Raw genomic sequence first — 24243 nt, 5'->3', positions numbered from 1 at the left:
CGAGGAATGGGTCAAGATCACTTCGGATCAGTGGGTTCTAAACATCATAGGACACAGTTATGCTTTAGAGTTTACTCGTCTATTGTGAGTCCAATTTCTGGTTTCTACATGCAGTTCTCCAGTGAAAAAGCAAGTTGTACGTCAGACCCTCCGCACGCTAATAGATCTTGGGGCCATTCTCCCTGTCCCCCCAGAAGAATGCGGAACAGGCCATTATTCCATCTACTTTGTGGTTCCCAAAAAGGAAGGGTTGTTCTGTCCAATTCTGGATCTGAAGAAGGTCAACAAGGCCCTCAAGGTGCCACATTTTTGGATGGAAACACTGCGCTCCGTCATTTCAGCAGTGCGCAGCAGAGTTTTTGGCTTCCCTGAATTTAACGGAGGCTTATCTTCATATTGCCATACGCCAAGATCATCAGAGGTTTCTGAGATTCATGGTCCTCGGGAGATATTACCAGTTCCAGGCCCTCCCGTTTGGTTTGGCGACCGCTCCCCATACTTTCACCAAGGTGATGGTTGTGGTGGTGGCTGGTTTCCAGCGGGAAGGGGGTCTTGGTCCACCCGTATCTGGACGACTGGCTCATTTGGGCGGTCTGAGGATCTTTGCCGGCTGGCAGTTGAAAAAGTGCTGCATCTCCTTCAATCCCACGGTTGGGTTGTCAACTATGTTAAGAGCAACCTCGTACCTTCCCAGGTTCTGGAATTTTGGGAGCACGCTTCGAAACTTGGGTTGGCAAAGTTTTTTTTCTCTGGCAAGAGCGCTCTATCAAGCTAAAAGTTCAAGATCTCTTGTCTCTGCCACTTCCCCAAGTTTGGGATTATATACAGGTTCTTGGTTCTGTGGCATCAACTCTGGAGTTAGTACCTTTGGGCTTTTGCTCATATGCGGCCTTTACAGAGAGCTTTGCTGTCCTGCTGGAAACCAAAGTCGGAAGAGTTCTATATCCCTTTGTCACTCCCGGACTACACCAGATGCAGCCTGCGGTGGTGGCTGGTCTTCAACCACTTGCAGAAAGGGAAAGACCTCGAGATCCTTCAGTGGGTGATAGTGACCACGGATGCAAGTCTCTCCGTATGTGGGGCAGTATGCCAATCTCGATCAGCACAAGGTCAGTGGTTTTGGGAGCAAACGCAATGGTCTATCAATCGCCTAGAAACAAGGGTGGTGCGCTTGGCCCTGCGGAAGTTTCTTCCCTTAGTTTGCCATCGGGCAGTTCAAATATTGTCTGATAATGTGACGACAGTGGCCTACATCAGTCATCAGGAGGGAAAGAAGAGTCAGGAGACCTTAGAGGCGGACAAATTGATGGCTTGGGCAGAACGCCATCTGGCTCGGCTGCAAGCATCTCATATAGCAGGCGTCGACAACGTACAAGCGGATTTCCTAAGTCGGCAGCGTCTAGACCCCAGAGAGTGGGAGTTGTCAGAAGATACGATGACTCTCCTCTCGCACTGCTGGGGCACTCCGCACCTGGACTTGGTGACCCAGAAAAACACAAAGGCCCTGCGCTTCTTCAGCTGCCGAAGGGAGCATGGGGCAGAAGGAGTGGATGCCCTAGTCCTCCCTTGGTCTCGCGACATGCTGCTCTACGTGTTTCTCCCATGACCTCTTGTAGGCAACGTTCCCAGAAGAATAGAGGCTCACCCAGGCACGGTCATCCTTGTCGATCCAGAGTGGCCCCAGAGACCATGATTTGCAGATCTAGTCAATCTTTCGATGGATGGCCCTCTTCACTTCGGGCATCTTCCAAACCTGCTCCGTCAAGGTCCGGTATTTTTCGACCAGGTGGATCGCTTTTGTCTAGCGGCCTGGCTTTTGAGAAGCGAAGATTTAGGAAGAAAGGGTATCAAGAGGAAGTCATCTCCACTCTTTTACAGGCACGAAAGTCCTCTACCTTGTATGGGTTTGGAAAGTTTTTGACTCCTGGTGTAGTGAGCTGAGAATCTCACCATGTCGTACTTCCATAGCTCAGATCCTGGCTTTTCTGCAGAGAGGCTTAAGCAAGGGATTGTCCTTCAGTTCCCTAAAAGTGCAGGTTGCAGCCCTAGGCTGCATGCGAGGACACATTGAAGGGGCATCTCTGGCAGCTCATCCCGATGTGGGTCGTTTTCTGAAGGGAGCGAAGCACTTAAATCCTCCGGTCCGACCTATTTGCCCTTCTTGGAGTCTCAGTCTGGTACTACGGGTGTTGTGTGAACCTCCTTTTGAAACCCTCAAGCAGGCTACCTTAAAGGATTTAACTCGCAAAATGGTGTTTTTGGTGGCTATCTCTTCCGCCAGAAGGGTTTCGTAGATTCAAGCTTTGTCCTGTAGGGAACCTTTTCTGCGTTTTTCAGATTCCTGAGTATTGCTCAGAACGGTCCCATCGTTTCTACTGAAGGTCGTCTCTGCTTTCCACTTAAACCAATCTGTGAAGCTAACAGATTTTCCTGGTTTGGAGAGACGCTCCTCATTCTACAGAATTGAGACGCCTTGATGTCAAGCGGGTGCTTTTGCGGTATCTTGAGGTCACAAATGATTTTCGTTTGTCAGATCATCTTTTTGTGCTGTGGAGCGGCCCTAACAAAGGTCGTCCGGCGTCCAAAACTACGATTGCACGGTGGTTGAAAGAGGCGATCGCTGCCGCTTATATCTGCTGTGAGCGCCCAGTTCCGGAAGGGCTTAAGGCGCATTCGCTTCGGTCACAAGCGACTTCCTGGACAGAGAGCCTTTCGGTGTCGCCGCAAGAGATCTGCAGGGCGGCGACTTGGAAACCTCTGCATGCTTTTGCTAGACATTATCACCTACATGTTCAGGTCCCAGTATTTGGAACATTTGGAAGTAAGGTCATTCGAGTGGGACTCTCCAGGTCCCACCCTACTTAGGGAAGCTTTGGTACATCCCACAGTCTGGACTGATCCGGATACGTACAGGGAAAGGAAAATTTGGTTCTTACCTGCTAATTTTCATTCTTATAGTATCACGGATCAGTCCAGACGCCCAACCGTCAGGGGGAATGTGTTTGGTGGAGAGTCCACTCTCTTGTCTTTCTATTCACAGTGATGTTCGTACATTATTCTACAAGCAACAGGAGAGTCAGAAGAAGAAGCTACTCCTTACGAACAATACTTTTTTCATTTATATAGTTCTTGTTGACATTAGTTCTATTCTTGCTTGATCTATTTATTTATTGGTCTAAGAAGGTTTATTCTGCTTTGATATTATTAATACTGAAGGGACGCAGGAGGCACACCGAGTTAAGAGGGGGTGCCCTTCAAGTTTTTCTCTATCTCCATCTGCTGGAAGGGAGGCACAACCCACAGTCTGGACTGATCCATGGTACTACAGGAATGAAAATTAGCAGGTAAGAACCAATTTTCCTTTATTTCTGGTGTTAAATCCCGCGATAGCATGCGTTACGCTATCACACAAAACAACATTAAGCGCCCCTCGTTTTCATTAAATCCGCCCAAACTCCTCCCCCTTGACAATTAAAAAAATTTGCCTTCCTAGCGTGTAGCCAGATGGACTCGGGACCAAAGTTGGCATGTTCTGCCATGTAAAATTTATTGAGGTTGAACTGAAGATATCTAAAATGCGAGACCTTCTACTGGGATTTCTGTTAATTCCAAGGACTAGGACTCCCTGTTCTTTTTTTTTTTTTTTTTTTTTTTTGTTTCTGCATATTCAGGACTGATTGAATGCATACACTTTATTTTTTTGTAACAGCCTGAAGGTAGCTTTTTATTTCTCATCCTACTGTGGATTTCTTCAGCTCTATTATTTGTTTGATGGAGGAGAATGTCTGCTTAATATTTTGCTTTATTTCTTTTTTAAAATTGGTTTGTTGAGTGGAAGTGTTCAAATGGGAGAGAAGGAGCTGTGCTGTTGGGGGTGAGGAGGAGCTTATGGTTTCTGCTCTCTAGTGGACTATAGTGGCGGCTGTGGTCTGTTGTACTCCCTAACTGATAACCTGTTGGTCCTCGCTGTTCAGAAGAAGAAAATTGTCAGGCAAGAAAATTTTATCTTCACAACTTTTTTTTTTTTTCCCCCAGCTTTTGATTTCAAGAATGAAGGCGGCATACACAAATGCAAAAATATCAAGAAATAATGAGCTGAAAGACACATTGATTCTCACAACTGGGGACATTGGAAGGTACAGTGGGCAGCTCTTTATATTTTATTTATTTATTTATTTTTATATACCGGTGTTCGATTTTACATATCACATCGGTTTACATTCCAACAAAAAATGCAGGAAATCAAGCGTTTCCTTTGTCAATACATAGAACAATAATAAACATGGAAATTGTTAACAAGGGAGATAAAAACAAGGGAATGGTTAACACTAAGGGTTGCATGAAGAGGTGCACAATGGGGATTGCCCCTTTGTCACGCCCCTTCAGAGTGCGACGCCCGGCACACGGCGGCTGCTGGCTTGGCACCTTTCAATGGTCCGGCTCCGATTGCTATGACGTCGGGGGAGGGGGCGGGTCTCACAATCATGGCTTTCCCCACAGTATTCTCTTCTCAGTTTCAAAGGCAGTTTTTTCAACTCTTCCCATGTAATACCCAGTCAGAAGGTTTTGGAAAGTACTTTAATTGGATGACTGAATAGTTTGAAAGTTTCAGTAGCTCTCTCTCACTTGTCATTTTCAGGTCACTGCTTCCAGATCAGCAGTGGCCATAAGCTGGACTAGCTGCCTGGGAGCCTTGTAAAATAAGGAACAGGTCGGGACAGGAGCTCCCAGTGTGTGAAATGCTTTGCTTTTTGGCACTCATCAGCATGAAGAATACAAAATGTGACCTGGAAACTGAATTACTCTACTGCCGAAACAAAATGGCTCTCGGTCATGAGACTGAGCCACCTGGATAGCAAAGTCGCATTGTCTTTGCGTATGGCTAAGCCCTGTGTAGTGCTGAATTAAAGATCAGAGCTGCTGAAATTTAGTTTTGACTTTTTCAAAATACGTCACAGTAACAAGAGATGCTTGGAAGGCTTATTCTGTTAGTTTTGTGTTTCTGTCTGGGAAGTCATCATGACTTTGCTGTGTACAAATAGCTTTTTGGGGGCAATTTTGAAAAGTGCATGGGAGGGTGTGCAAAGCCTGTGGATTTTGCAACTGTTTTCTAAGGGAAAGTGTATGCACACTTTCCCTTAGAAAATGGCCCAAGCAAAAACTACCACCAGAAGTTTGCATGGGTCCCAAAACAAGAATTTAGTTTTGAAAATGTAAAACTAAACAATTGTGGCCTCCCCCCCAATTAACCCTGCCCTCGGAGCACCTCCGTCTAAATGCAGGTACAGGTATGTACATATATTTCCTTGCATACAGGGTGGACAGTTTTTGGACGTTATTTACCTGGGTTAAATAGTTTTTGAAAATTGACTCCCCCGGGGTGCTTGACTAAAGAATAGCTATGAGCATCTGTGTAAGATACCTCTAGCCAAGCTGACAGCACCTCAGATCCTTTCTCTTTTCTCTTTCTTTTGTACTCAGGGCAGCAAAAGGGGAGCTGGTGCTGTTTGCTGTCTTGCATTTACTGCATTGCCTGTTGTCCAAGTCATCCTCTGTGGCAGGAGCAGCACATACAGAAATCAGATCACTAGCAATCGCCAAATCTATTAAACGGCAAGCATTCTTCAGCCAGTACAAGAAACCAATCTGCCAGGTGAGACCACAGCTTATGATTCAAACCAAATCATTTTATAGGGGGGCAGATCCGGAAAACCAAAGTAATATCTCAAACCGCATTCCTTAATTTGGCAAGAATTCAGAAATCCAGGCTTAAAGTTGATCCAAAATATGAGTGCAGTAATACCTAAGGCGACTGTGTGCAAACAACCGCACAGCCAAGCAGTTTGCAGGAAAAGTATCTTTATTCTCTTCGCAGGTCTGTTGCTTCACAGATGACAACACGGTTCCATTCCATGAGGCGACAGGGCATTCCAGACATGTTCAAGAGGCATTTTAAGTATAGCCTGGCATAAACTCCATGCGGCAACCAAAATGGCTTTTTTCTGCTTGTACTCTGTCAAGTTGCTGAAACCCATAGCAACAGAAGGCTCACACGGCTTTCTTACATGGTTATCCCTTACTGCCATGGTAGTGCTTAGGTTATCCTGATCCCATTCACTTTAGTTTCCGTGGTGCTTCCTCTCTAGAAAGACTTTGCTCTCTTAAATAAGCCCTTGATTAGTCTCACTTGGGCCCGTCAATTAATGTTACCAGTCCCTGAATTTTTTTTTCCCTTCTGGCTGGATTTAAGTTATGTTTTCCTTGAACTACCTTTCTTGTTCTCTGCCCATCTCCTTCTCTTCTTAATTTTCATCTCTGTAGTTTTCTTTACACTGCCCGTTGTGTGTCTGGCTAATTCTTTACCTCTGGATTGTTTCTGACATTCAGGTCTATCCAGTACCGAGCGGTAGGAAGAGCTGCGTTAGTGCCTACGGCACCCGCGGTTACCGCCCGCACAGTGCAGCTCACCTACCGCTCGATCCTGAACACTAATTTTATTTAAATGTAAACCGCGTCCGAAAAGCCTTAGACCCGCGCAACCCATTTTACTGGATAGAGCGCCTATACAGTATCCTGGGTGCGCGGGCCTAAGGCTTCACGCCACGCTGGTATCTGTCATTTCAAATGTCATTTGAAATGACAGATACCAGGAAGCGAAAAAACCAAAAGCAAAAAGTAAGTCGCTTCGCCGCTTCACTCTTCCCTCCTCCCGGAGCAGGGCGCGAAAAGCAGCCTTGCTCCGGGAGGAGGGAAGCGGCGAAGCGACTTACTTCTTGCTTTTGGTTTTTTTGCTTCGCCGCTGTCAGTGTCTTCCCTTCCTCTTGGAGCAGGGCGCGAAAAGCAGCCTTGCTCCCGGAGGAGGGGAGAAGAGACACGGACAGCAATTTTGGTTTTTTTTCAAAAAGCTAAAAGTAAGTTGCTTCACTGTCAGTGTCTCTTCTTCCCTCCTCCCGGAGCAAGGCTGCTTTTCGCGCCCTGCTCCGGGAGGAGGGGAGAAGAGATGACAGCGGCGAAGCGAAAAAACCAAAAGGGGACCCGACCCGACTTACTTTTGCAGCCGTCCGGCATCGTTGCTCCCCTGCCTCGTCCGGGAAGATGGCTGCCAGCACGGGGGAAAGCGGCCCCTGTGCATTCAATTGGCTGCCGTGATGCCAAACGTCGTGACGTCACGTCTTGAGCAGCCAATTGAATGCACAGGGGCCGCTTTCCCCCGTGCTGGCAGCCATCTTCCCGGACGAGGCAGGGGAGCAGCGATGCCGGACGAGGCGGGGGAGCAGCGATGCCGGACGGCTGCAAAAGTGGGTCGGATCGGGTCCCCTTTTGGTTTTTTCGCTTCGCCGCTGTCATCTCTTCTCCCCTCCTCCCGGAGCAGGGCGCGAAAAGCAGCCTTGCTCCAGGAGGAGGGGGGACACTGACAGCGAAGCAACTTACTTTTAGCTTTTTGACAAAAAAACCAAAATTGCTTTTGGTTTTTTTTTGCTTCGCCGATAGTGTCTATTCTTCCCTCCTCCAGGAGCAAGGCTGAAAAAGCAGCTCCGGGAGGAGGGAAGAACTGAAGCGGCGAAGCAACTTACTTGCACGGGGGAAAGCGGTCTCCGTGGCAGCCTCAGTCCTCTCCCCTCCTCCCGAAGCCAAAAAAAAAGTGAAAAAAACGTTGCAGCCCCCCTCCGGACATCGGAGGGGGGCTGCAACGTTTTTTTCGCTTTTTTTTTTTGGCTTCGGGAGCAGGGGAGAGGACTGGGGCTGCCACGGAGACCGGCACCCATGATCGCGGCCGGGGCAGGTGAGCGGGGGCTGGGGGAAAGCTTGCCACCTACCCTTACCCCTGCCTCTACCGCAGGGGTCAGGGTAGGCGGTAAGTTTGCAGGTTAAACGTGCGACAAAACGGCAGGGAAAACTAGCGATAGTCGGGGCGCGGGTTACGGGATGCTAGGGGAATAGCTAATTGGCTCGTTTGCATGCAATATACATGCCGCGGGCGGAAGGGGTTGCCCGGGGAATTTAGGACGCGGTAGGAGTAGGTTAAAGGGGATTCGGGATTGCAGGAAGGGCTAACGCGGCCGGAACGTGAGTAAAAAGCGGCTTAGGAGCAGGGTAAACGCGGCCGCACTTTACAGGATAGGCCTGATTGTGAGGTACCAACCTCATCACAGCTCAGTTACAAGGTTATGGGTGAAGGATGAAGTTATCAGTCTGCAGATTGTTTTCAACCTACAGAATTATTTTTGTTTTGCATTCTCTTTGGAGATAAATTTGTAATGACCTCCTGTCCGTTGTGGTAGTTTCTAGTGGAATCTTTGCACGCAAGTCAGCAGCCTGGACTCTCCAGAACTCCCAGCCAGAGCAAAGAGATGCAGAAACAGGAGGCTGCTCAACGCAGAGAGGTGGTGCTGGATGTTTTATCAGAAATTGCCAACGTGTTTGACTTTCCAGATCTGAATCGCTTCCTTACTGTAAGTTGAGAACTAGTTTTGGTCCTGAATCTTGGGGGTTTTTTTCTGCTTTTTCCCATATTTTATTAAAAAAATGTATTACTCACATTCTCAGAGGGTCAAAGTGAAGTATCCTAAAACGTTCATAGTATTTCTTCCATACAAATAAGCCTTGCTCCTATATTATCTGGTTTTCATCAGCTCTTTCCACAGCCTCCATAATGACTTGTTTCTGTAATGGGATCTCAGTAGGTGGGGCTGCCTAAGGAAATTGAACCAGTTACTTGCTATAGGCAGAGAAAGTATTGGACTGCTGTCGAACAAACTAGTAAGCTGTGCCCAAAGTGTAGGTGCCTTAGTGTAATAACTTAGACTAGAATTAGCAAAAACAAAAGTTGGGTGTACAAAGCAAGTGTCAAAACTGTGTGGTAGGGACGTGCTGATGTCATCAACTGAGACGGACGCTTCATTGTGAATCTCCCGACCCTCGCTAGCTGAATCCATCGTTCAGCTTTGCAATCAGTGCATTTTTTTGGACCTCTGAGCTTTTGTAAAGATTACTGCACTTATCTGATGGCAGCAAAAAGAAAATGACGGATCTGAAACTGATTTCTTTCAGCAAACCTGCCTCGGATATTTTAGGGGAAGATGGCGGGCAGGCTGTGTCTGACCCAGGAGGGAGAGACATGAAAAGTGAGCCGCAAACATTTCTAGGTGGCTTTGGGTCCTCTGATTTACCTTCGAGGGATGACTTAAGAGGCTGGATTTTGGAACTATGATAGATATCAAACAGCATAAGCTTGACTTGCTAGCTTTGATCTTAGAAGTGAGGGAAGATGTGGCAATGCTTGGGTCATGAGTTAATGAATTTGAACATTCATGTTGAGGGCCATGGTTACACTCTCTTAAGACCATGTCTGTATAACAGAAAACACTACAAACAGAGTATGCGCTTCTTGCCGACAAATTAGAGTATTTGGAAAACTGTTTGCGGCGGTGTAACCTTGGAACAGTGGAGTACCGGAAACTCTGGAGTATGTTGATTGTACGGCAGTGGTTATAAAAAAATATGTGAACTTCTGCTTGATGCAAGCGATGGCAGTACTGTAACAGCTGGTCACTCTGTGCCGGTTATTAAAATCGAATGGGCACATAGGGCTCTGGGCCCCAAACTTGACAATCGAACCCGGGACATTTTTTGTTTACATAGTTATGCTCTAAAGCAGAGTTTTCCAAACTGTGTGTCGGGACACGTTAGTGTGTCGCCTGCAGTGTGCAGGTGTGTCGCGTAAGCCCGGTCAACTCTGATGCGAGTTTGGGCTTTTTTTTCCTGGAGATTCACTTTTTTTTTTTTCAGTTTATGGGTTGCTTATTATTGGGTGATTTTTACTGTCAATCGCGTTTTTTTGGGGGGCTTGGTGGGTGGATCGAGCCCAGCCATCCTTGCATTGGCTGCTGCTGCCGATGAGGCCTGGCCATGAGGAGTACTGACTGCAAGCAGCAGTGTCTGGTGATCATGGAAGGGAGTGAAGCACTTAACTGGCAACAATCAAATAGACGAGGTACATGAGTGTGGGGGCCAGACATGTGCTGGGGGGAGAGAGATGAGTGAGTGGGGGGCAAACGTGCTGGGGGGACAGACATGTGCTTGAGGGGGAGAGATATGAGTGTGTAGGGGCCAGACCTGTGCTGGGGGGAGGAGAGAGATGAGTGTGTGGGGGACAGACAATTTGTTTTATTATTGTTTCTCATAAATTATAACAATAACATGAATCTTGGAATATATATTTTTAATATAAATTTAAGGTTTTCATGAGATAGGTTGTGTCGTGAAACATTTTATTTATGTATATATTTAAGGAAACATACATAAATTGTCGAAATATGTTTCGTTCGTTTAACCTTTAACCTCTGGTTTACTAGTAGACTGAATTACCGTGTCGTGAAATTATGTTTGTCTAAAAAGTGTGTCACCAACATGAAAAGTTTGGAAAGCTCTGCTCTAAAGACTCTCCTGTATGAGTTAGCAAGGAAGAAGAATGAGTGGCTTTGGGAGGGTCACACTCTTACCATCTACAGTGATCTGGCCCCATCTACTCTTCGCAAGCACCACGAGCTGAAGGAAGTGACAAACACACTACATGCCGAGAACATTCACTACTGATGGACTTTTCCTTTTGGATTATACTTCATGATAAAGGGAACTTCGTATAGAATCAAAACCCTAGCTGAGGCTGTGGAGGCTTTCAAGCAGGCGTATCTTCCTGTTATTTTGTGGTGCTCAAAATAGTGACCAGTGTTCTGAAGATGGCATCGAGCAGGAAAAGGTGGCAAGAGACTCCGACACCACTCAGAGGACTCTCGTTCAGCTATCGCTGATCAGGGATGATGGTGCTAACTGATCTCCCTGGTAGTTGGTTGTGCTATATTAAGTTTCACTGGTATACCTCATAGTGCTGTTTATGAGGTCTACAGCATACTGTTTGCTCGAAATTTCATTCCAGTCATCGGGGGATTCTTATTATGATTTTCTCCTATGGTATATTCTTTTTATTGTATGCAGTTCTGGGGGGGAGTTCAGTTGGGAGTTCATCTGCTGAATGGGTATGGTGGATCGTGTTTTGGTTGGCGGGGGGGGGGGAGGGAAGGGGTGCTTTATTCCAGTACATTTCACATACATGCAGTGGGGGTTAGATTTTTACCTAAATGTCTTTTTGCATTGAAATCTTTGGTACTTGGGGCTTCAAGGCATTTTTCTCCTATCAATGACTGTTTTCTCCCTTAATGTTAAGGGACTAAACACATACAGGATGCATAGCCTTTTGTCTCAGGAATTCTTATTATTAAACTTCCTTAGCCTAATACAGGAAACGCTTCTGAGAAAAAGGCATGAGCACATTCTGTCTTCTAAAATCTTTCCGAGTAAATACTTGGCAGCGAGCTCTAAAGGGGCAAAATATGTGGGAGTAGGCATATTAATTTCATGTCATCTCACTCAGGAGTTGATAGTTCAACTTGCTGATCCCCAGGGTAGATTTCTCTTAGTAAACTTGCGGGTGGGTCATGATGTATTCACCATCGTTAATATTTATGTTCGTAATTTTGATCAGGTAACCTTTCTGAACTCACTAGGAAAAATACTGTCTCACATGGACTAGATATTGATATAGGCGGGGATTTACACTTGACTAGGAACCCAGAGCTAGATAACTCTCATCAAGTTACTAAAACCTCACAAGAAATGAGGAAAATGCTCTCCTCTGTGATGGCTCAATGGAGTTTGGTGGATATATGGAGGCAGTGTTTTCCCACTTCCCATACTTATACTTTTTACTCCTCTCCTCATAGGTCATATTCTCATATTGATTATTTTTTAATAGCTAACTATTGCAGAATAGGTTGGTGCGCGCTGGGATTGGTAACATTACTTGATCCGACCATGTGCCTATTTAGATCGATGTACATTTTCAAGATCTTCATAATGGACAACGATATTGGCATTTAAACAAAAGTTTATTGAGAGATGAGTCGTTTTGTAAGTCCCTGGGGGCACAGTTAAGAGTATTTTCATTTGAATTCTTCTACATTGGTTCCCATGGGGTTGATCTGGGACTGTTCTAAAGCTTGTTTCAAGGGGCATTTTGATATCCCATGCCACATACCGAAACTGCGGACCAGTCTATTGGCTAAAATTACTAAATTATCCTGTTTTCACATGTTGTCTCAGTCTAAACCATTTTTCAGCAGCTATCCTCTGCTCAGAATGAGCTTCAGTACTGAACACTGATGTATTGGTCCTCCATCTTGAGTTGACCAAACAGGCGGATTTTGAAGGGGAATTGGCTAGGAGACTGTACACGCCCAAGGCTCTAAAGCTAAAATTAAGAACATGCAAGGCGAAATAACCACCACCCCAGCCTGATTCGCCTTTATCGTTAAGAAATTGTTGTATTTTGTTCTCGATACCTCCAGTTAATTATAGTTCCTATCATTTTTCGCACTGCTGCACTATCCTTTCCAGCTACTCTCGCCCCCCCCCACTCTCCCCTCTGCTCTCGCCTGCTCCCCCTTTCCCCCTACCGTGTTCTTTGTATTTTCTGCCTTTCCAAGTTTTTTGTAAACCGGCCTGATGTGCTCCACGAATGTCGGTATATTAAAAGTGTTAAATAAATAAATTAGGAACTGTTTCTCGATGTTGTACTCTTCTCTTTATGGTAGGGACGTGGCTATAGATAGTACTAATCATGGTTACCTGTCATCTGTACCTCTTCCCTCCCTCTCCAGTGAACAACAATAGTATCTGGATAGCCCCATTAACTCTTCGGAAGTTATACAGGTTATTAAATCACTCAAGTTGAGTAAATCCCCAGGCCTAGATGGGTTTTCCAGGGTTATTATAAAACATTTTCTCATATTCTAGCAGCTCCCATGACGGATATGTTTAACTATATAAGGAAGGGAAGCCTTTTTCCGGCTAATTCCAACATAGCTGGAATTTCGTTTATAGCAAAACTGGGCCAGGATCCCTCTCTGTGTGGGTCATACAGGCCGATTTCTCTCATTAATTTGGATTTCAAAATTTATGGCTAGAATATTAGCCGAGAGGCTGAATTGGGTTATTTTGACTTGGTTCATATACTGATCAAGTCTGCTTTATTCCCAGTCGCATGGCTGTGGACAATGTTTGCAAAATTGTTGACTTTCTCTGGTGGGTTAATAGGGAACACATTTCTTCCTTATTGACCTCTATCAATGCTGAAAAAGCATTTGATATGGTGCATTGGTTCTTTTTGTTCAAGATGCTGGAAAGAGTGCCCTTTGGGTCTTTCTTTTTACACTGGGTTGGGAAATTTATGAATCACCGAAGGCCTGTATCAACGTGATTGGGGGCTATGGGGAAAGCTTTGTGGTGGGGAGGGGTACGAGGCAAGGTTGCCCGTTGTCCCCGCTTCTTTTCGCCTTATTCTTAGAACCCTTTGCTACTAAAGTGCCCTTGTCTTCTCAGATTGAAGGTGTGAGTGAGGGGAATTTGCAGTTTAAGTTCTCTATTCGCTGATGACTGTGTTTATCCTGACTAATCCTTGTTCCTCGCTAGCAGGCGTACTTGATGAATTAGATTAATTCAGTGCAGCTTCAGGTTTTAAGGTCAATTTTGACAAATCTGAAATTCTGAATGTTACACTGGTTGATTCTAACATTAGAACAATTAAGCTGCAGTTCCCCTTTAAACGGGCTAAGCGAACAATTAAGTGTCTGGGAGTACGTATTGGTCCTTGTGTAACGGATTTATTTTCACTGAATTATGTTCCGTTGGTAAAGGGCATAGATAAGGACCTGGAGAAATGGAACAGAGAAAGCTTCTCTTGGTTGGGTCGTATAGCCACTATCAAAATGAATATACTTCCTTGCCTCCTATACTTATTTATAACTGCCAATTTTTGTCTTTGCTGTCATTTTATGCTCCTGGTTATGTTTTAGCCTAAAGTGAGGGGAGGCTTGGGAGTCCCCAATTTGATGTGGTATTTCTCTGCTTCCCAGCTTAGAGCCCTGTTAGATACTCACAGGAAGAGCTCTTTGAAACAATGGGTTGCTCTCGAGCAATCATTGGTGGGAGTGATGCCTCTTTTTGTTCATCCTTGGCAACTGAGATCAACCTGTTGACCGCTATTGTGCTTACCGCTTACCTTGCAGAATACATTGCGAGTTTGGTCCCAGTGGAAAACTAAACTGGTCGGTAAAAGGTGTTATTTCTTTCTCACACATCTCTTCCATAATGTTGCCTTCCCGATCTATTTACCAGTTGGAGCCTTTGAGACTTGGAAGGACTGCGGCATTGTCTGCCTTGAGCACATCTTATCAAAAGGGTCCTAATGCCATTCCGTGATTTAATGGATAAATATGATCTAGGGAACATGGCCTTTTTGGCATTTGCCGAAGTGAGACATTTTATAATGTCCCAGAAGATCGCTGCATACTTGACTGGGGGCAAATCCATGTTTGAACTTTATTGTGACCAGGTGGATAGGATATAAGGATTGGTATAAAAAATGTATAGCCTTCTTAATGGAGTCATAGCCGAAACATACAGGCACATTCATGCCTGGGAGGCAGACTTGGGGGAGTCCCTAATCATAGGTGATTGGGATCTAGCTTTTTTGCATATGAGTAAATGCTCTATTTTGGCTGCGTTACAGGAGAATTTGTTATAAGCTTCTGTTCCGCTGGTATATGACACCAGGTAAATTGCACCGTATGTTTCCTAATGTAGATTATACCTGCTGGAGAAACTGTGGCACTCTCGGCACGCTTTCATATTTGATGGGAATGTAGTGGTCTCATCATTCTGGAGGCAAATCACAGAATGGGTTTCTCATGCATTGGGAATGGGGACTGTGCATGATGCTCGGTATATACTACTCAACATACCGGTAAAGGGCCTTGATAAATACAGAGATCGTGTCATCAAGTGTTCACTGCAGTCCTGTGTAAACTTGCTGCTTAGAAGTACCCACTGTCCAGGTTGTATTACATAGGCTACATAACTATTATCGCATGGCTTACCTCGCAACTTCATGTCATAACCAGTTGTCATCTTTTGAGAAGACATGAAGGTCTTATGTACACTGGTGGAATTCTCAATATTCTATGAATCATTATTGCTCCTAACCTGCAGATCTTTTTATTCCTCTTTTCTGGTTACCTTTCTTCCCATTTCTTCCTTGTGTTCGCTTTCTCATGGTTCTTCGGGAGGTGCTGGATTTTCAGGAGGGATTCCTTTGTATTAGCATTTCTCATCTTGTTTCTGTAACTGACTATAGGTACTCAGTGGACTGTTTTGTATTTAGCTCTGCAGTTGTTGGCTGTTATTGCTCTATCCCTTTGTATGTATGTATCTATTTGCTAATAATTGGGGGGGATGTGGGTGGGAGATGGGAGAGTTTCTTAGGGGAAACAGGGATGTCCTCTTTGTTTACCTTGACTCTGAGTTTGTATTGTTGTGATATTCAATAAAATTTCTCAGTTACAAAAAAAAACCTGTGTGGTGGTTAAAAAAAAATAAAAATCTGTGTAGTCATGATGCGGTGAGCCCAGTGAGACGTGTTCACTTGGAGCTCTGGTTGTCATTCCCTTAAATTCTTCTTTTTGGACTTGAATTTTTCTCTTTGCATTAATTTAGGGACCTATATCTTCACCTGCAAGGTTTATGAAAAAATTTGTTCTCAAAAGTGACAGATGAATTCTGAGATACAGAAGAAAGGCAAGGCTGTGGAGTGTTTGAGCATATGAGCTTTTGACAGTGCACTTACTACCTTGACCACAGTAGTTGAAGAAGCTCTTGAGTCTAAGTTCGAGATGGGCAACAACAATATTGCCGAGTTGAAAAGCTAGATTGTAGACTTTGGCAAAAGGCTTGGTGAGGCTGAAGCCTGAATCTCCATGGTGGAAGATGAAACACCAGCCTTGGTGGGGATAATAGTCACACTGGAAAAGATGACTGCTGCAAATGAAGCCAAAATCAATGATTTAGAAAATCATTCATGGCACAATAACCTGCGTTTTGTTGGCTTGCTGATCAGTGTACTAGACCATGAGTTGATCAGCATACCAGAAGTAGTGGAGCTAGTGAAGGTATTAGTGGAATGAGGGCCTAAGTTCTCTGCTCGCTCTAGGCTGAGATTAGTGTTAGCTTTTTGTGCATAGTTCAAGAAACGCACTGTGATCTATACAGCATTTCAGAAACTTAAAGAGCTCACTTATAAAGACCACAAAGTACTGCTTTTCCAAGATATTTTTCAAACCAGGTTTTATCCAAAAGAAGCGACTATACCAGTATGCACTGAACTGATAAATTGGGATTTTCCTAGCGTGTAGCCAGATGGATTCAGGACTCAGGTTATGTGCTCCCCTGCTAGCAGATGGAGAGGTAGTCAGGTTTCAAAGCTGACGTCACCATAGATATACCCCTGCAGTGACCTCAGCCATTCAGCATCTCTCTGTCTCCTAGCAGATGTGGATGTGCTATTCCCACACCAGCAGCGGTGCTTAGCGGGATTGCAGTGCTAGTTTGGAGAAGAAATTTTAATGTTCCTAGCGTCTAGCCAGATGGACTCAGGACCAATGGGTATTGTGTTCTTCTGATAGTAGATGGGAGACTGAGTCAGATTTCAAAGCTGATGTCACTCTAGATATATCCCTGCAGTAACCTCAGCTCTTCAGTATCTCTCCGTCTCCTAGCAGATGCGGACACTATCCCACACACTAGAATAGTGTTAAGAATTAAAGCAAAGAAGAAACAAAATTTACCTTAAGGAAGATCGAGCACCACTCTCCTGCAGTGATACCTAAGGGTCCCTCCCCCAGTTGAGAATTCCTGAGTTGATCTCCGATATCCCACAGGTGTGCCTTGGTCCGGTAGCCGGTTCCCGGTGTGGACTTGGCACCCAGTGTGGCTGAAAGGCAGTGGTGCAGAAACGAGCATGCGGTGAAGGTAATTCCCTCTCCCCCTGCAGCTGGAGACCGTCCGGCACACGATCGGTAAGCACTGAGAGCAGGTAAAGAAAAAATCTTTAAATTCAGATCTCCGGTCTCCACAGCTCGGATTGCCATACCGAATCCGTCCCGGCGAGGTTAGAAGGGAGCACCAATCAGGTTGAGCAGCCTTGGTTAGGCTAGGCCCCGATCCAGTGCAAGGGTCCACATACATGGAGACTGTCAGGGGGTGCCATCTTACGCATGGGAGTCGCCGGCACCATCTTCCCTTCTCGCCGGCAGTACGCGCGGGGCAGGCTGGGCGGCCGATGCGCCTAACTTGCATATGTCTAATACAGACGTGAGCAAAACTGATATGCGTGCATAACTGAGCGCACCCCGTGCGCATAACTACATGCACAGCCGCGCTTATAACTGCACACGCGCAAACAGAGACAATGGCACCGGTGCCCAAGAAGGCCAGAAGGCACTCTCTTTGCACAGCCTGCCACATAAGAGCCGTGCAGCTTGACGTGGAGTCCTTCCTGTGTCAACATTGCGAAGAAGCCAGGGGGAACCAAAACCTGGTCCCTTACTGTCGGGAGATGGTTCCGGAACTACTGACGATAGCTCCCCAGACCTATGCATCTCAGGGCGATATTCCATCTATTTTATCATTCCCAAGAAGGAAGGATCTTTCCAGCCCATCTTGGACCTCAAGAACGTCAACCGTCATCTGTGGGTTCTACACTTCCGCATGGAAACTCTTTGCTCTGTAATAATACAACTGGGAGAGTTTCTTACCTCCCTGGACCTTTCCAAAGCCTACCTTCACATCCCAGTCCATCAGGATCACCAAAGCTTCCTGCGCTTTGCGATACTGGGTCACCATTACCATTTCCGAGCACTACCCTTCGGCTTAGCAACCACCCCCAAAACCTTCATCAAAATCATGGTGGTCGTGGTGGCAACTACTGAGGAAGGAAGGGATCTTGGTACACCCTTATCTGGACGATTGGCTAATCAGGGCAAAGTCTTCGGAAGAGAGCCGGTAGGTGACCAGCAGAGTCAAGAGCCCACTGCAGGAACTTAGTTGGATCGTGAACACGGTCAAGAGCAGTCTGCAGCCCCCTCAATTGCTAGAGTACCTGGGGGCCCGTTTCGACCCCAAACAGAACAAAGTCTTCCTCCCTTTCCCAAGGAGAAGGAACAGTTACGATGATTGATAACCAATGCATGCCCCAAGTTATGGGACTATCTTCAAGTCCTCAGCCTCATGGCATCAACCCTTGGGCAAGGGCCCATATGCGACTGCTCCAGCGCTCCTTACTGTCATGATGGAACCCACTGTCTCAAGACTACTCGATTCGCCTCCACCTACCGATGGAAGTACGTTCTCGGCTCCAGTGGTGGCTACAGGAAGATCACCTAAGCAGGGGTGTAAGCCTGTCCCCACCGAACTGGATAGTCCTCACGATGTACGCGAGTCTCCGAGGGTGGGGAACTCACTATCAGGAATTGACAACCCAGGGGCGATGGACTGAGGAAGAGGCGCGCTGAAACATAAACCGCCTGAAAGCATGAGCAGTCAGATTATCATGTCTGCATTTCAGCCACAGGCTCCAGGGACAGGCAGTCCGTGTGATGTCTGACAGTGCAACAGTAGCCTACATCAACTGCCAGGGAGGAACCAAAAGCCACCAAGTGTCTCTGGAGATAGACCCCCTTAGGGAGTGGGCAAAGTTAAATCTACAAGGGATCTTGGCCTCCTGCGTTGCAGGAAAAGACATCAGAGCAGACTTTCTCAGCAGTGAGAGTCTGGATCCAGGGGAATGGGCATTTTCGAGAAGAGCCTTCCAGCTCCTAGTAGATCACTGGGGCCATCCCTCCAACTTCCTACTGACTACATTTCACAATGCAAAAGTTCCCCGATTCTTCAGTCGCAGGTGAGATCAGCACTCCCAAGAGATCAACACCCTTGCCCAGACCTGGCCAGAGGAGGACTTACTTGTACGCCTTCCCTCCATAAATAAATAAATAGGTGCTACAGGCCAGGAGGCAGTTTTTTGGTGCCACCTTCTTTGCTTTCTCAGCAGATGGAGATAGTCCTTTCATGATGCCAAAAGGCAGAGCTGTTACCAGTTCCTCCATCGGAGCCAGCAGGCCTTCCTCATGAAGTTCTGTGGGTCTGTTCACTGTTGACTCCTGTAGGGGGCTGCCTGCAAAAGGTTCTACAGGGAGTGGGTCCACGTTCTTTATTTAAAATCAAAGTTGTTGGAAATTATTTGCTTTGGTTATGCATTGGACCTGCAGTAGCCCATTCGAGATGTCTTCATTGTGTCGCCACCTTCTGCTCCAGCCAAGCATTGGGCAGTTCACGAGGCCTTGCTCAAGTTACAACCCTTGTGGGCAGTAGTGCCGATGCCTCTGTCTGAATGAGGATGGGATCATGCTTCAATTTATTTCAAGATGCCCGAGAAGGATGGGTCTTTTCATCATATTCTAGTTCTCAAATGGGTGAATCGCAGTTTGTGGGTTTCATACTTTCATGAAACTCTGCACTCCATTCTAGCTGCAGTTCACCAGGGGGTGTTTTTGTACTTCATCAATCTATCAGAGGCCCAGCTGCACATTCTCATTCAGGAATAGGATCAGAGGTATTTGCATTTGTGTCCTGCGGTAACCTTTCCAGTTCCAGGCATTGACTTTCAGTCTAGTAACAGCACCTCGAGTGTTTACCAAGGTGTAAAGATCATGGTAGCTGCAGCTCTTGGGTAATTATGGTCCATCCGTATCTCAATGACTGATTAATCCGGGCATTTATCTCATCAGGAGGCGTGCACATGTCTCATTGGGAGGTTCAAGTTTTAAAAGACTTGGGCTGGGTTCGTGGTCAATTATGCCAAAAGCACTCTTTGCCCCATTTAGTCCCTGGAGTACCATGGAGCATGGTTCGATACTCAGATTGAGCAGATTTTCCTCACAGATGAGAGAGTGAGCAAGATACTGCAACAGATTCAGAGATTTCTGGATCTCCTGGTTCCTTTCGCATGGGATTTTTTGCAGGTGTTTGGCCTGACTCTAGATTTGGTTCCTTTAGCCAGAGTGCACATGAGTCCTCTCCAGGTATCCCTTCTGGCATGGTGGTCTCCACAGTCTCAGAACTATGGGGTGCGGCTTCTTCTGAGTTAGTTGGTGAGTGAGTTGCTTCCCGGTGGCTGATGCCTTTGCATCTGTTCAAGGAAGTCAGCATGGTCACACTGTCCTGGGTCTTGGTAATGAGAGATGCAAGTCTTTGAGGGTTGAGAAGCTCATTGTTAGGATCAGGTGACACAGGGTCTCTAGATCTGGAGGAGGCTTCGTGGTCCATCAATTGGTTGGAGCAGGGCCATTCATTTGGCACTCCTCCATTGACTCCCATTGCTTCATGGGGGTGCCATTTGAGTCCTCTTGTTCAACACAACAGCAGTAGTGAATGTGAATTGTCAAGGAGGAGCCAGGAGCTGGGGATTGGTGGAAACAGTGCTCTTTTTCCCCTGGGCGGAGAAGCATCTGCGGTTATTGACGGCAGCACATAACGGGCAGGAAAATGTGCAGGTTGATTTCCTCAGTCGAAATCTTTTAAATGGGAATTGGAACTAAGCTCAGAAGCCTCTCACAGGCTCTGTCACTGGTGGGGTCGCTCACAAGTGGATTTGATGGTGACCTGTCGGAATGCAGAATTGGATTAATTCTTTAGTTTGCAAATTGAGTAGGGTTCATTAGGAATCAATGCCCTAGTGCAGCCTTGGCCTATGGAGGAGCTACTGTAAGTCTTTCCTCTGTGGGCTCTCTTAGGCAGGCTGCTGCGGAGGATAGACCTAGAGTGCAACAGGGTCATCCTGGTTGCACCAGATTGACTGTGTAGACCTTGATACGCAGATCTCATGTGTCTGCAGATGGGCCTGCCCTTGCATCTCCAGGATCGCGGGGTCTATTGTCTTAGGGGTCAATAGTTATGGAAGATCCGAATCAATTTTGTTTTAGGGCCTGGCTCTTAAGTGGCGATGGCTCCGCATTTCTATATTGAAGTTATGAAAATGGACCACTTTGTTGGTTTACATTTATGTCTGGTGGATATTTGAAAGGGTTTTGCGAGGCCAGATCGGCGTCTCGCTGGTGGGCCATTATTTCCTGTATTTTGACCTTTCTCCAAGGCAGTTTGTCTTTTTTTCTATGGTCATTGACCTTTCTCCAAGGCAGTTTGTCTTTTTTTTCTATGGTCATTACTGTTACTACGTAATTCATCATAGTGACACACCGAGAGCTTCCGTTTTGAATTAACAGAATAATTGTCTCCCTTACGTGCTTACAAGGCAGGCTGTACGAATTCACATGCTTGTTTAAAATGTCATCAAGCCAGTGCCACGTTATTGTACAGTTTATGGAATGTCCAGATATTGAATGATTCTGGCATTCGGTAATAGGGGAACTCATGACCATGACTAGGAGGGAAGTCTCTATGACTGGAGTGTTTTTATACTGGGTCACTTATCAGCTAATGTTCTCATGAGCTGGTATCTCAGGCTGTTTCTGATAAAAGAAGCTCTTGTTGCTAAGAGATGATTTTTAATTAAATGGCTTGATACTCTTCTTCCTGATTTATCTTTGTGTAGGTCCAAATTGTATGAAATGCTGTGCATGGAATTTCACACTGCTTCATTACTTCCAGTAAACAAAAAAGGCCCTTCCTTGGTATCTGGGATCCTTTTCTCCAAAAGTTACAAGTAGTAAGACAAAGAATGAGTTTTGACAGGGTTTGATTTGGAGTGTTCTTCTTGGCTATTTCTGCTTATTTGCCTGATGATATTGCAATTCTTTGAGATCTTTCTCTCTGTTTTATTACTGTTACCTGTTATCTGTATTTACTGTATATGCCTCTTTATGCAACACAGCTTCGTTCTTTCTAAATGGTGAAGGTTTTGAATGGGGGTAAAACGTTCTGTGCTTTTGCTTATGTTTACTGTTGCAAATCTTAAAGATTTACAAAAAAAAAAATTAAATCAGCCTAAGAATTGCTTCTGAACTGAAGGGTTTCTCTTATGCGGCCTTCATTTCTTTAACACTTTTCGCTATTGTTGTCTTTCTATACATTAGTCAAGGATTGCAGTCCCATCCTATGACTAAGGAAACAGGATGCAGTTGGCTACTGTTTTCATTTGGAGTCCTAGGCCATCCTAAGCCAGGAATAGTTTCCAGAACAGCTGTTTGCAAATGCTGAGCATTATTTGTTAAGAAAATACATCATTTATCTGTCATCCAGTAAACCGATTTACATGATGGGTAGGATTCTGTAAGCAATGCACTGTTCTATAATTGCTCTATTTTTTTTTTCTTCACATAGCGGACTTTGCAGCTTTTTCTGCCATATCTTGCTGCCAAGGCTAGTACTACAGCCTCAGCCTTGATTCGCACTATAGCAAAGCAGCTGAACGTAAACCATAGGGAGATCCTAGTCAATAACTTCAAGTATATCTTCTCTCACCTGGTCTGCTCCTGTTCCAAGGATGAGCTGGAGCGTGCGCTTCACTATCTCCAGGTAAGCCGCTGATATGTCAAGCTTGTGAATGTGTGTCAGGGTCTGCATGGAAGGGAAATCTATTAAAAAAAATAATACTTTTTCCAGTGTCATGACCATGTCTCTCTCTTGACTTTGCTATTTCGTTTCAGAATGAAACTGATATAGAGCTAGGTAGCCTGCTGAGGCAGGACTATCAAGGATTACACAACGAATTATTGCTGCGTATAGGGGAGCACTATGAGCAGGTTTTCAATGGACTGGCAATACTGGCTTCCTTTGCATCGACTGATGATCCCTATCAGGGGCCCAGAGACATCACCTCACCCGAGATAATGGTAAAAAAAAAATAAAAATCGTTTCTTGGCAGGTATAGACTGTGACATAGCTGTTAATCTAATGCCTCTGCTTGAGACTTTTTATTTTAATTATCTCATGCAAGCTCTAGTGCAGGCTGACGGTTGAGGGGGAAAGATGAATCCATGCATCTGCTTTTTTTTTTGGTATTTTACATTTGTTTTTCTAAAACTGCGATATTCTTGTGTGACTCATAATTTTACAAGAGATCTTACACTTGAATTTGCTGAGAGCCTGAGTGGCCAAGCCTCAGAGTTCTCTCACACCATAAAATAAGCAGGAGAAAATGCTGTATGAGACATGTCAGGGCCGTATGCACAATCATTACAACTGTACAAGAGGGCAGGGGGAATTAGTTAAATGTAATGGAAGTCCAGCATTTTTACTGTGTAGCCACTGTTTATGGCTAAGCAGTATTGGATTCCAAGCTGTGACTGTAGTTCGGTGGTTACATCACAAAACTAATAACATTGTGATCTGAACTGGAATCTCAAGTTCACTGTTCATTGTAACCTTCTTTTCTCACAGGACAAGCAGGATGGTTGTCCTCACAAATGGGTGACATCGAGGATGGAGCCCACCACGGAAAACTTCTGTCAAAGTTTAAACAGAACTTTGACTGGCCCCTACTGGGCATGCCCAGCAAGGCACTGACCCTGCAGCCAGCAGCGGTCTCCCTTCAGTCTTCTTTTTTCCGCGCAGCAGTTGCCACGCGGTGAAAGGAGCTCTCTAACCACGTTCCTGACAGGAATTTGGAAATTAATTTCCTAAGAAAATTTGCCCCTCAGGGGTCTCCCTTCGACAAATTTTTTAGTCATCTTTCGGAACCCGGTAAGTTTTTTGCCTTCTTCCATCGACTGCCGTCGATTTTGGCCCTTGAGGCCTGTTGGCACTTACCGATCCCCAGCCTAAATTTTGGCTTCCAGCCATGGCAACGGGGTTCCGCCGTTGTCCGGATTGTACCCGGACTATGTCCATCACAGACCCCCATAGGGTTTGTGTAATGTGTTTGGGTAGTGAGCATGATGTCCTGACTTGCACCAAATGTGCCTTAATGACACCCAAGGGTCGCAAAGCCAGGATGGAGAACATGGGGCTCCTCTTCCATGCACCCACCCCAACGCCATCGATAGCATCGACGTCATCGGAACCGGCACCGTCGAAGTTGTACCATCATCGCCAACCCTCCGGTGACCGTCCGCCATCGATCGCTTCTCGGCCATCGACTCCCGTTCCTTCCCCGGATGGGCGAGGGGACCGGACAGAAAAGCATCGCCATCGACGGCACAAGTCTCGGCCTGTCGAGGATCCACAGCCATCGACCTCTGTTCAAGCCGAGCCACCGACAAAGAAGCCGCGAACAGACCGGACATCCTCCACGTCTTGTTCGTTGGCATCGAGGAAACCCTCACCCTCCCGGGGTGCGGG

At 45.8% G+C, this 24243-nt stretch overlaps 1 protein-coding gene across 5 annotated transcripts in view; it reads left to right on the top strand.

Annotated features, from left to right (window-relative positions):
• Window positions 1–24243, top strand: part of ATR (ATR serine/threonine kinase) — a 368882-nt gene that overhangs the window by 114966 nt on the left and 229673 nt on the right. For all 5 annotated transcript variants that reach the window (XM_029617054.1, XM_029617056.1, XM_029617057.1 and 2 more), the window contains exons 13-17: window positions 4036–4136; window positions 5482–5653; window positions 8283–8453; window positions 22285–22479; window positions 22611–22796. In XM_029617054.1, coding sequence (XP_029472914.1) covers window positions 4036–4136; window positions 5482–5653; window positions 8283–8453; window positions 22285–22479; window positions 22611–22796 — 825 coding nt within the window. The remainder of the gene's footprint in view (window positions 1–4035; window positions 4137–5481; window positions 5654–8282; window positions 8454–22284; window positions 22480–22610; window positions 22797–24243) is intronic.

Source organism: Rhinatrema bivittatum, chromosome 9 (genome assembly GCF_901001135.1).
Source record: "Rhinatrema bivittatum chromosome 9, aRhiBiv1.1, whole genome shotgun sequence".
In the NCBI taxonomy this organism is placed as follows: domain Eukaryota; kingdom Metazoa; phylum Chordata; class Amphibia; order Gymnophiona; family Rhinatrematidae; genus Rhinatrema; species Rhinatrema bivittatum.
Note: the sequence above shows the minus strand (reverse complement) of the source record. Positions and strands in the feature narration are given on the sequence as shown.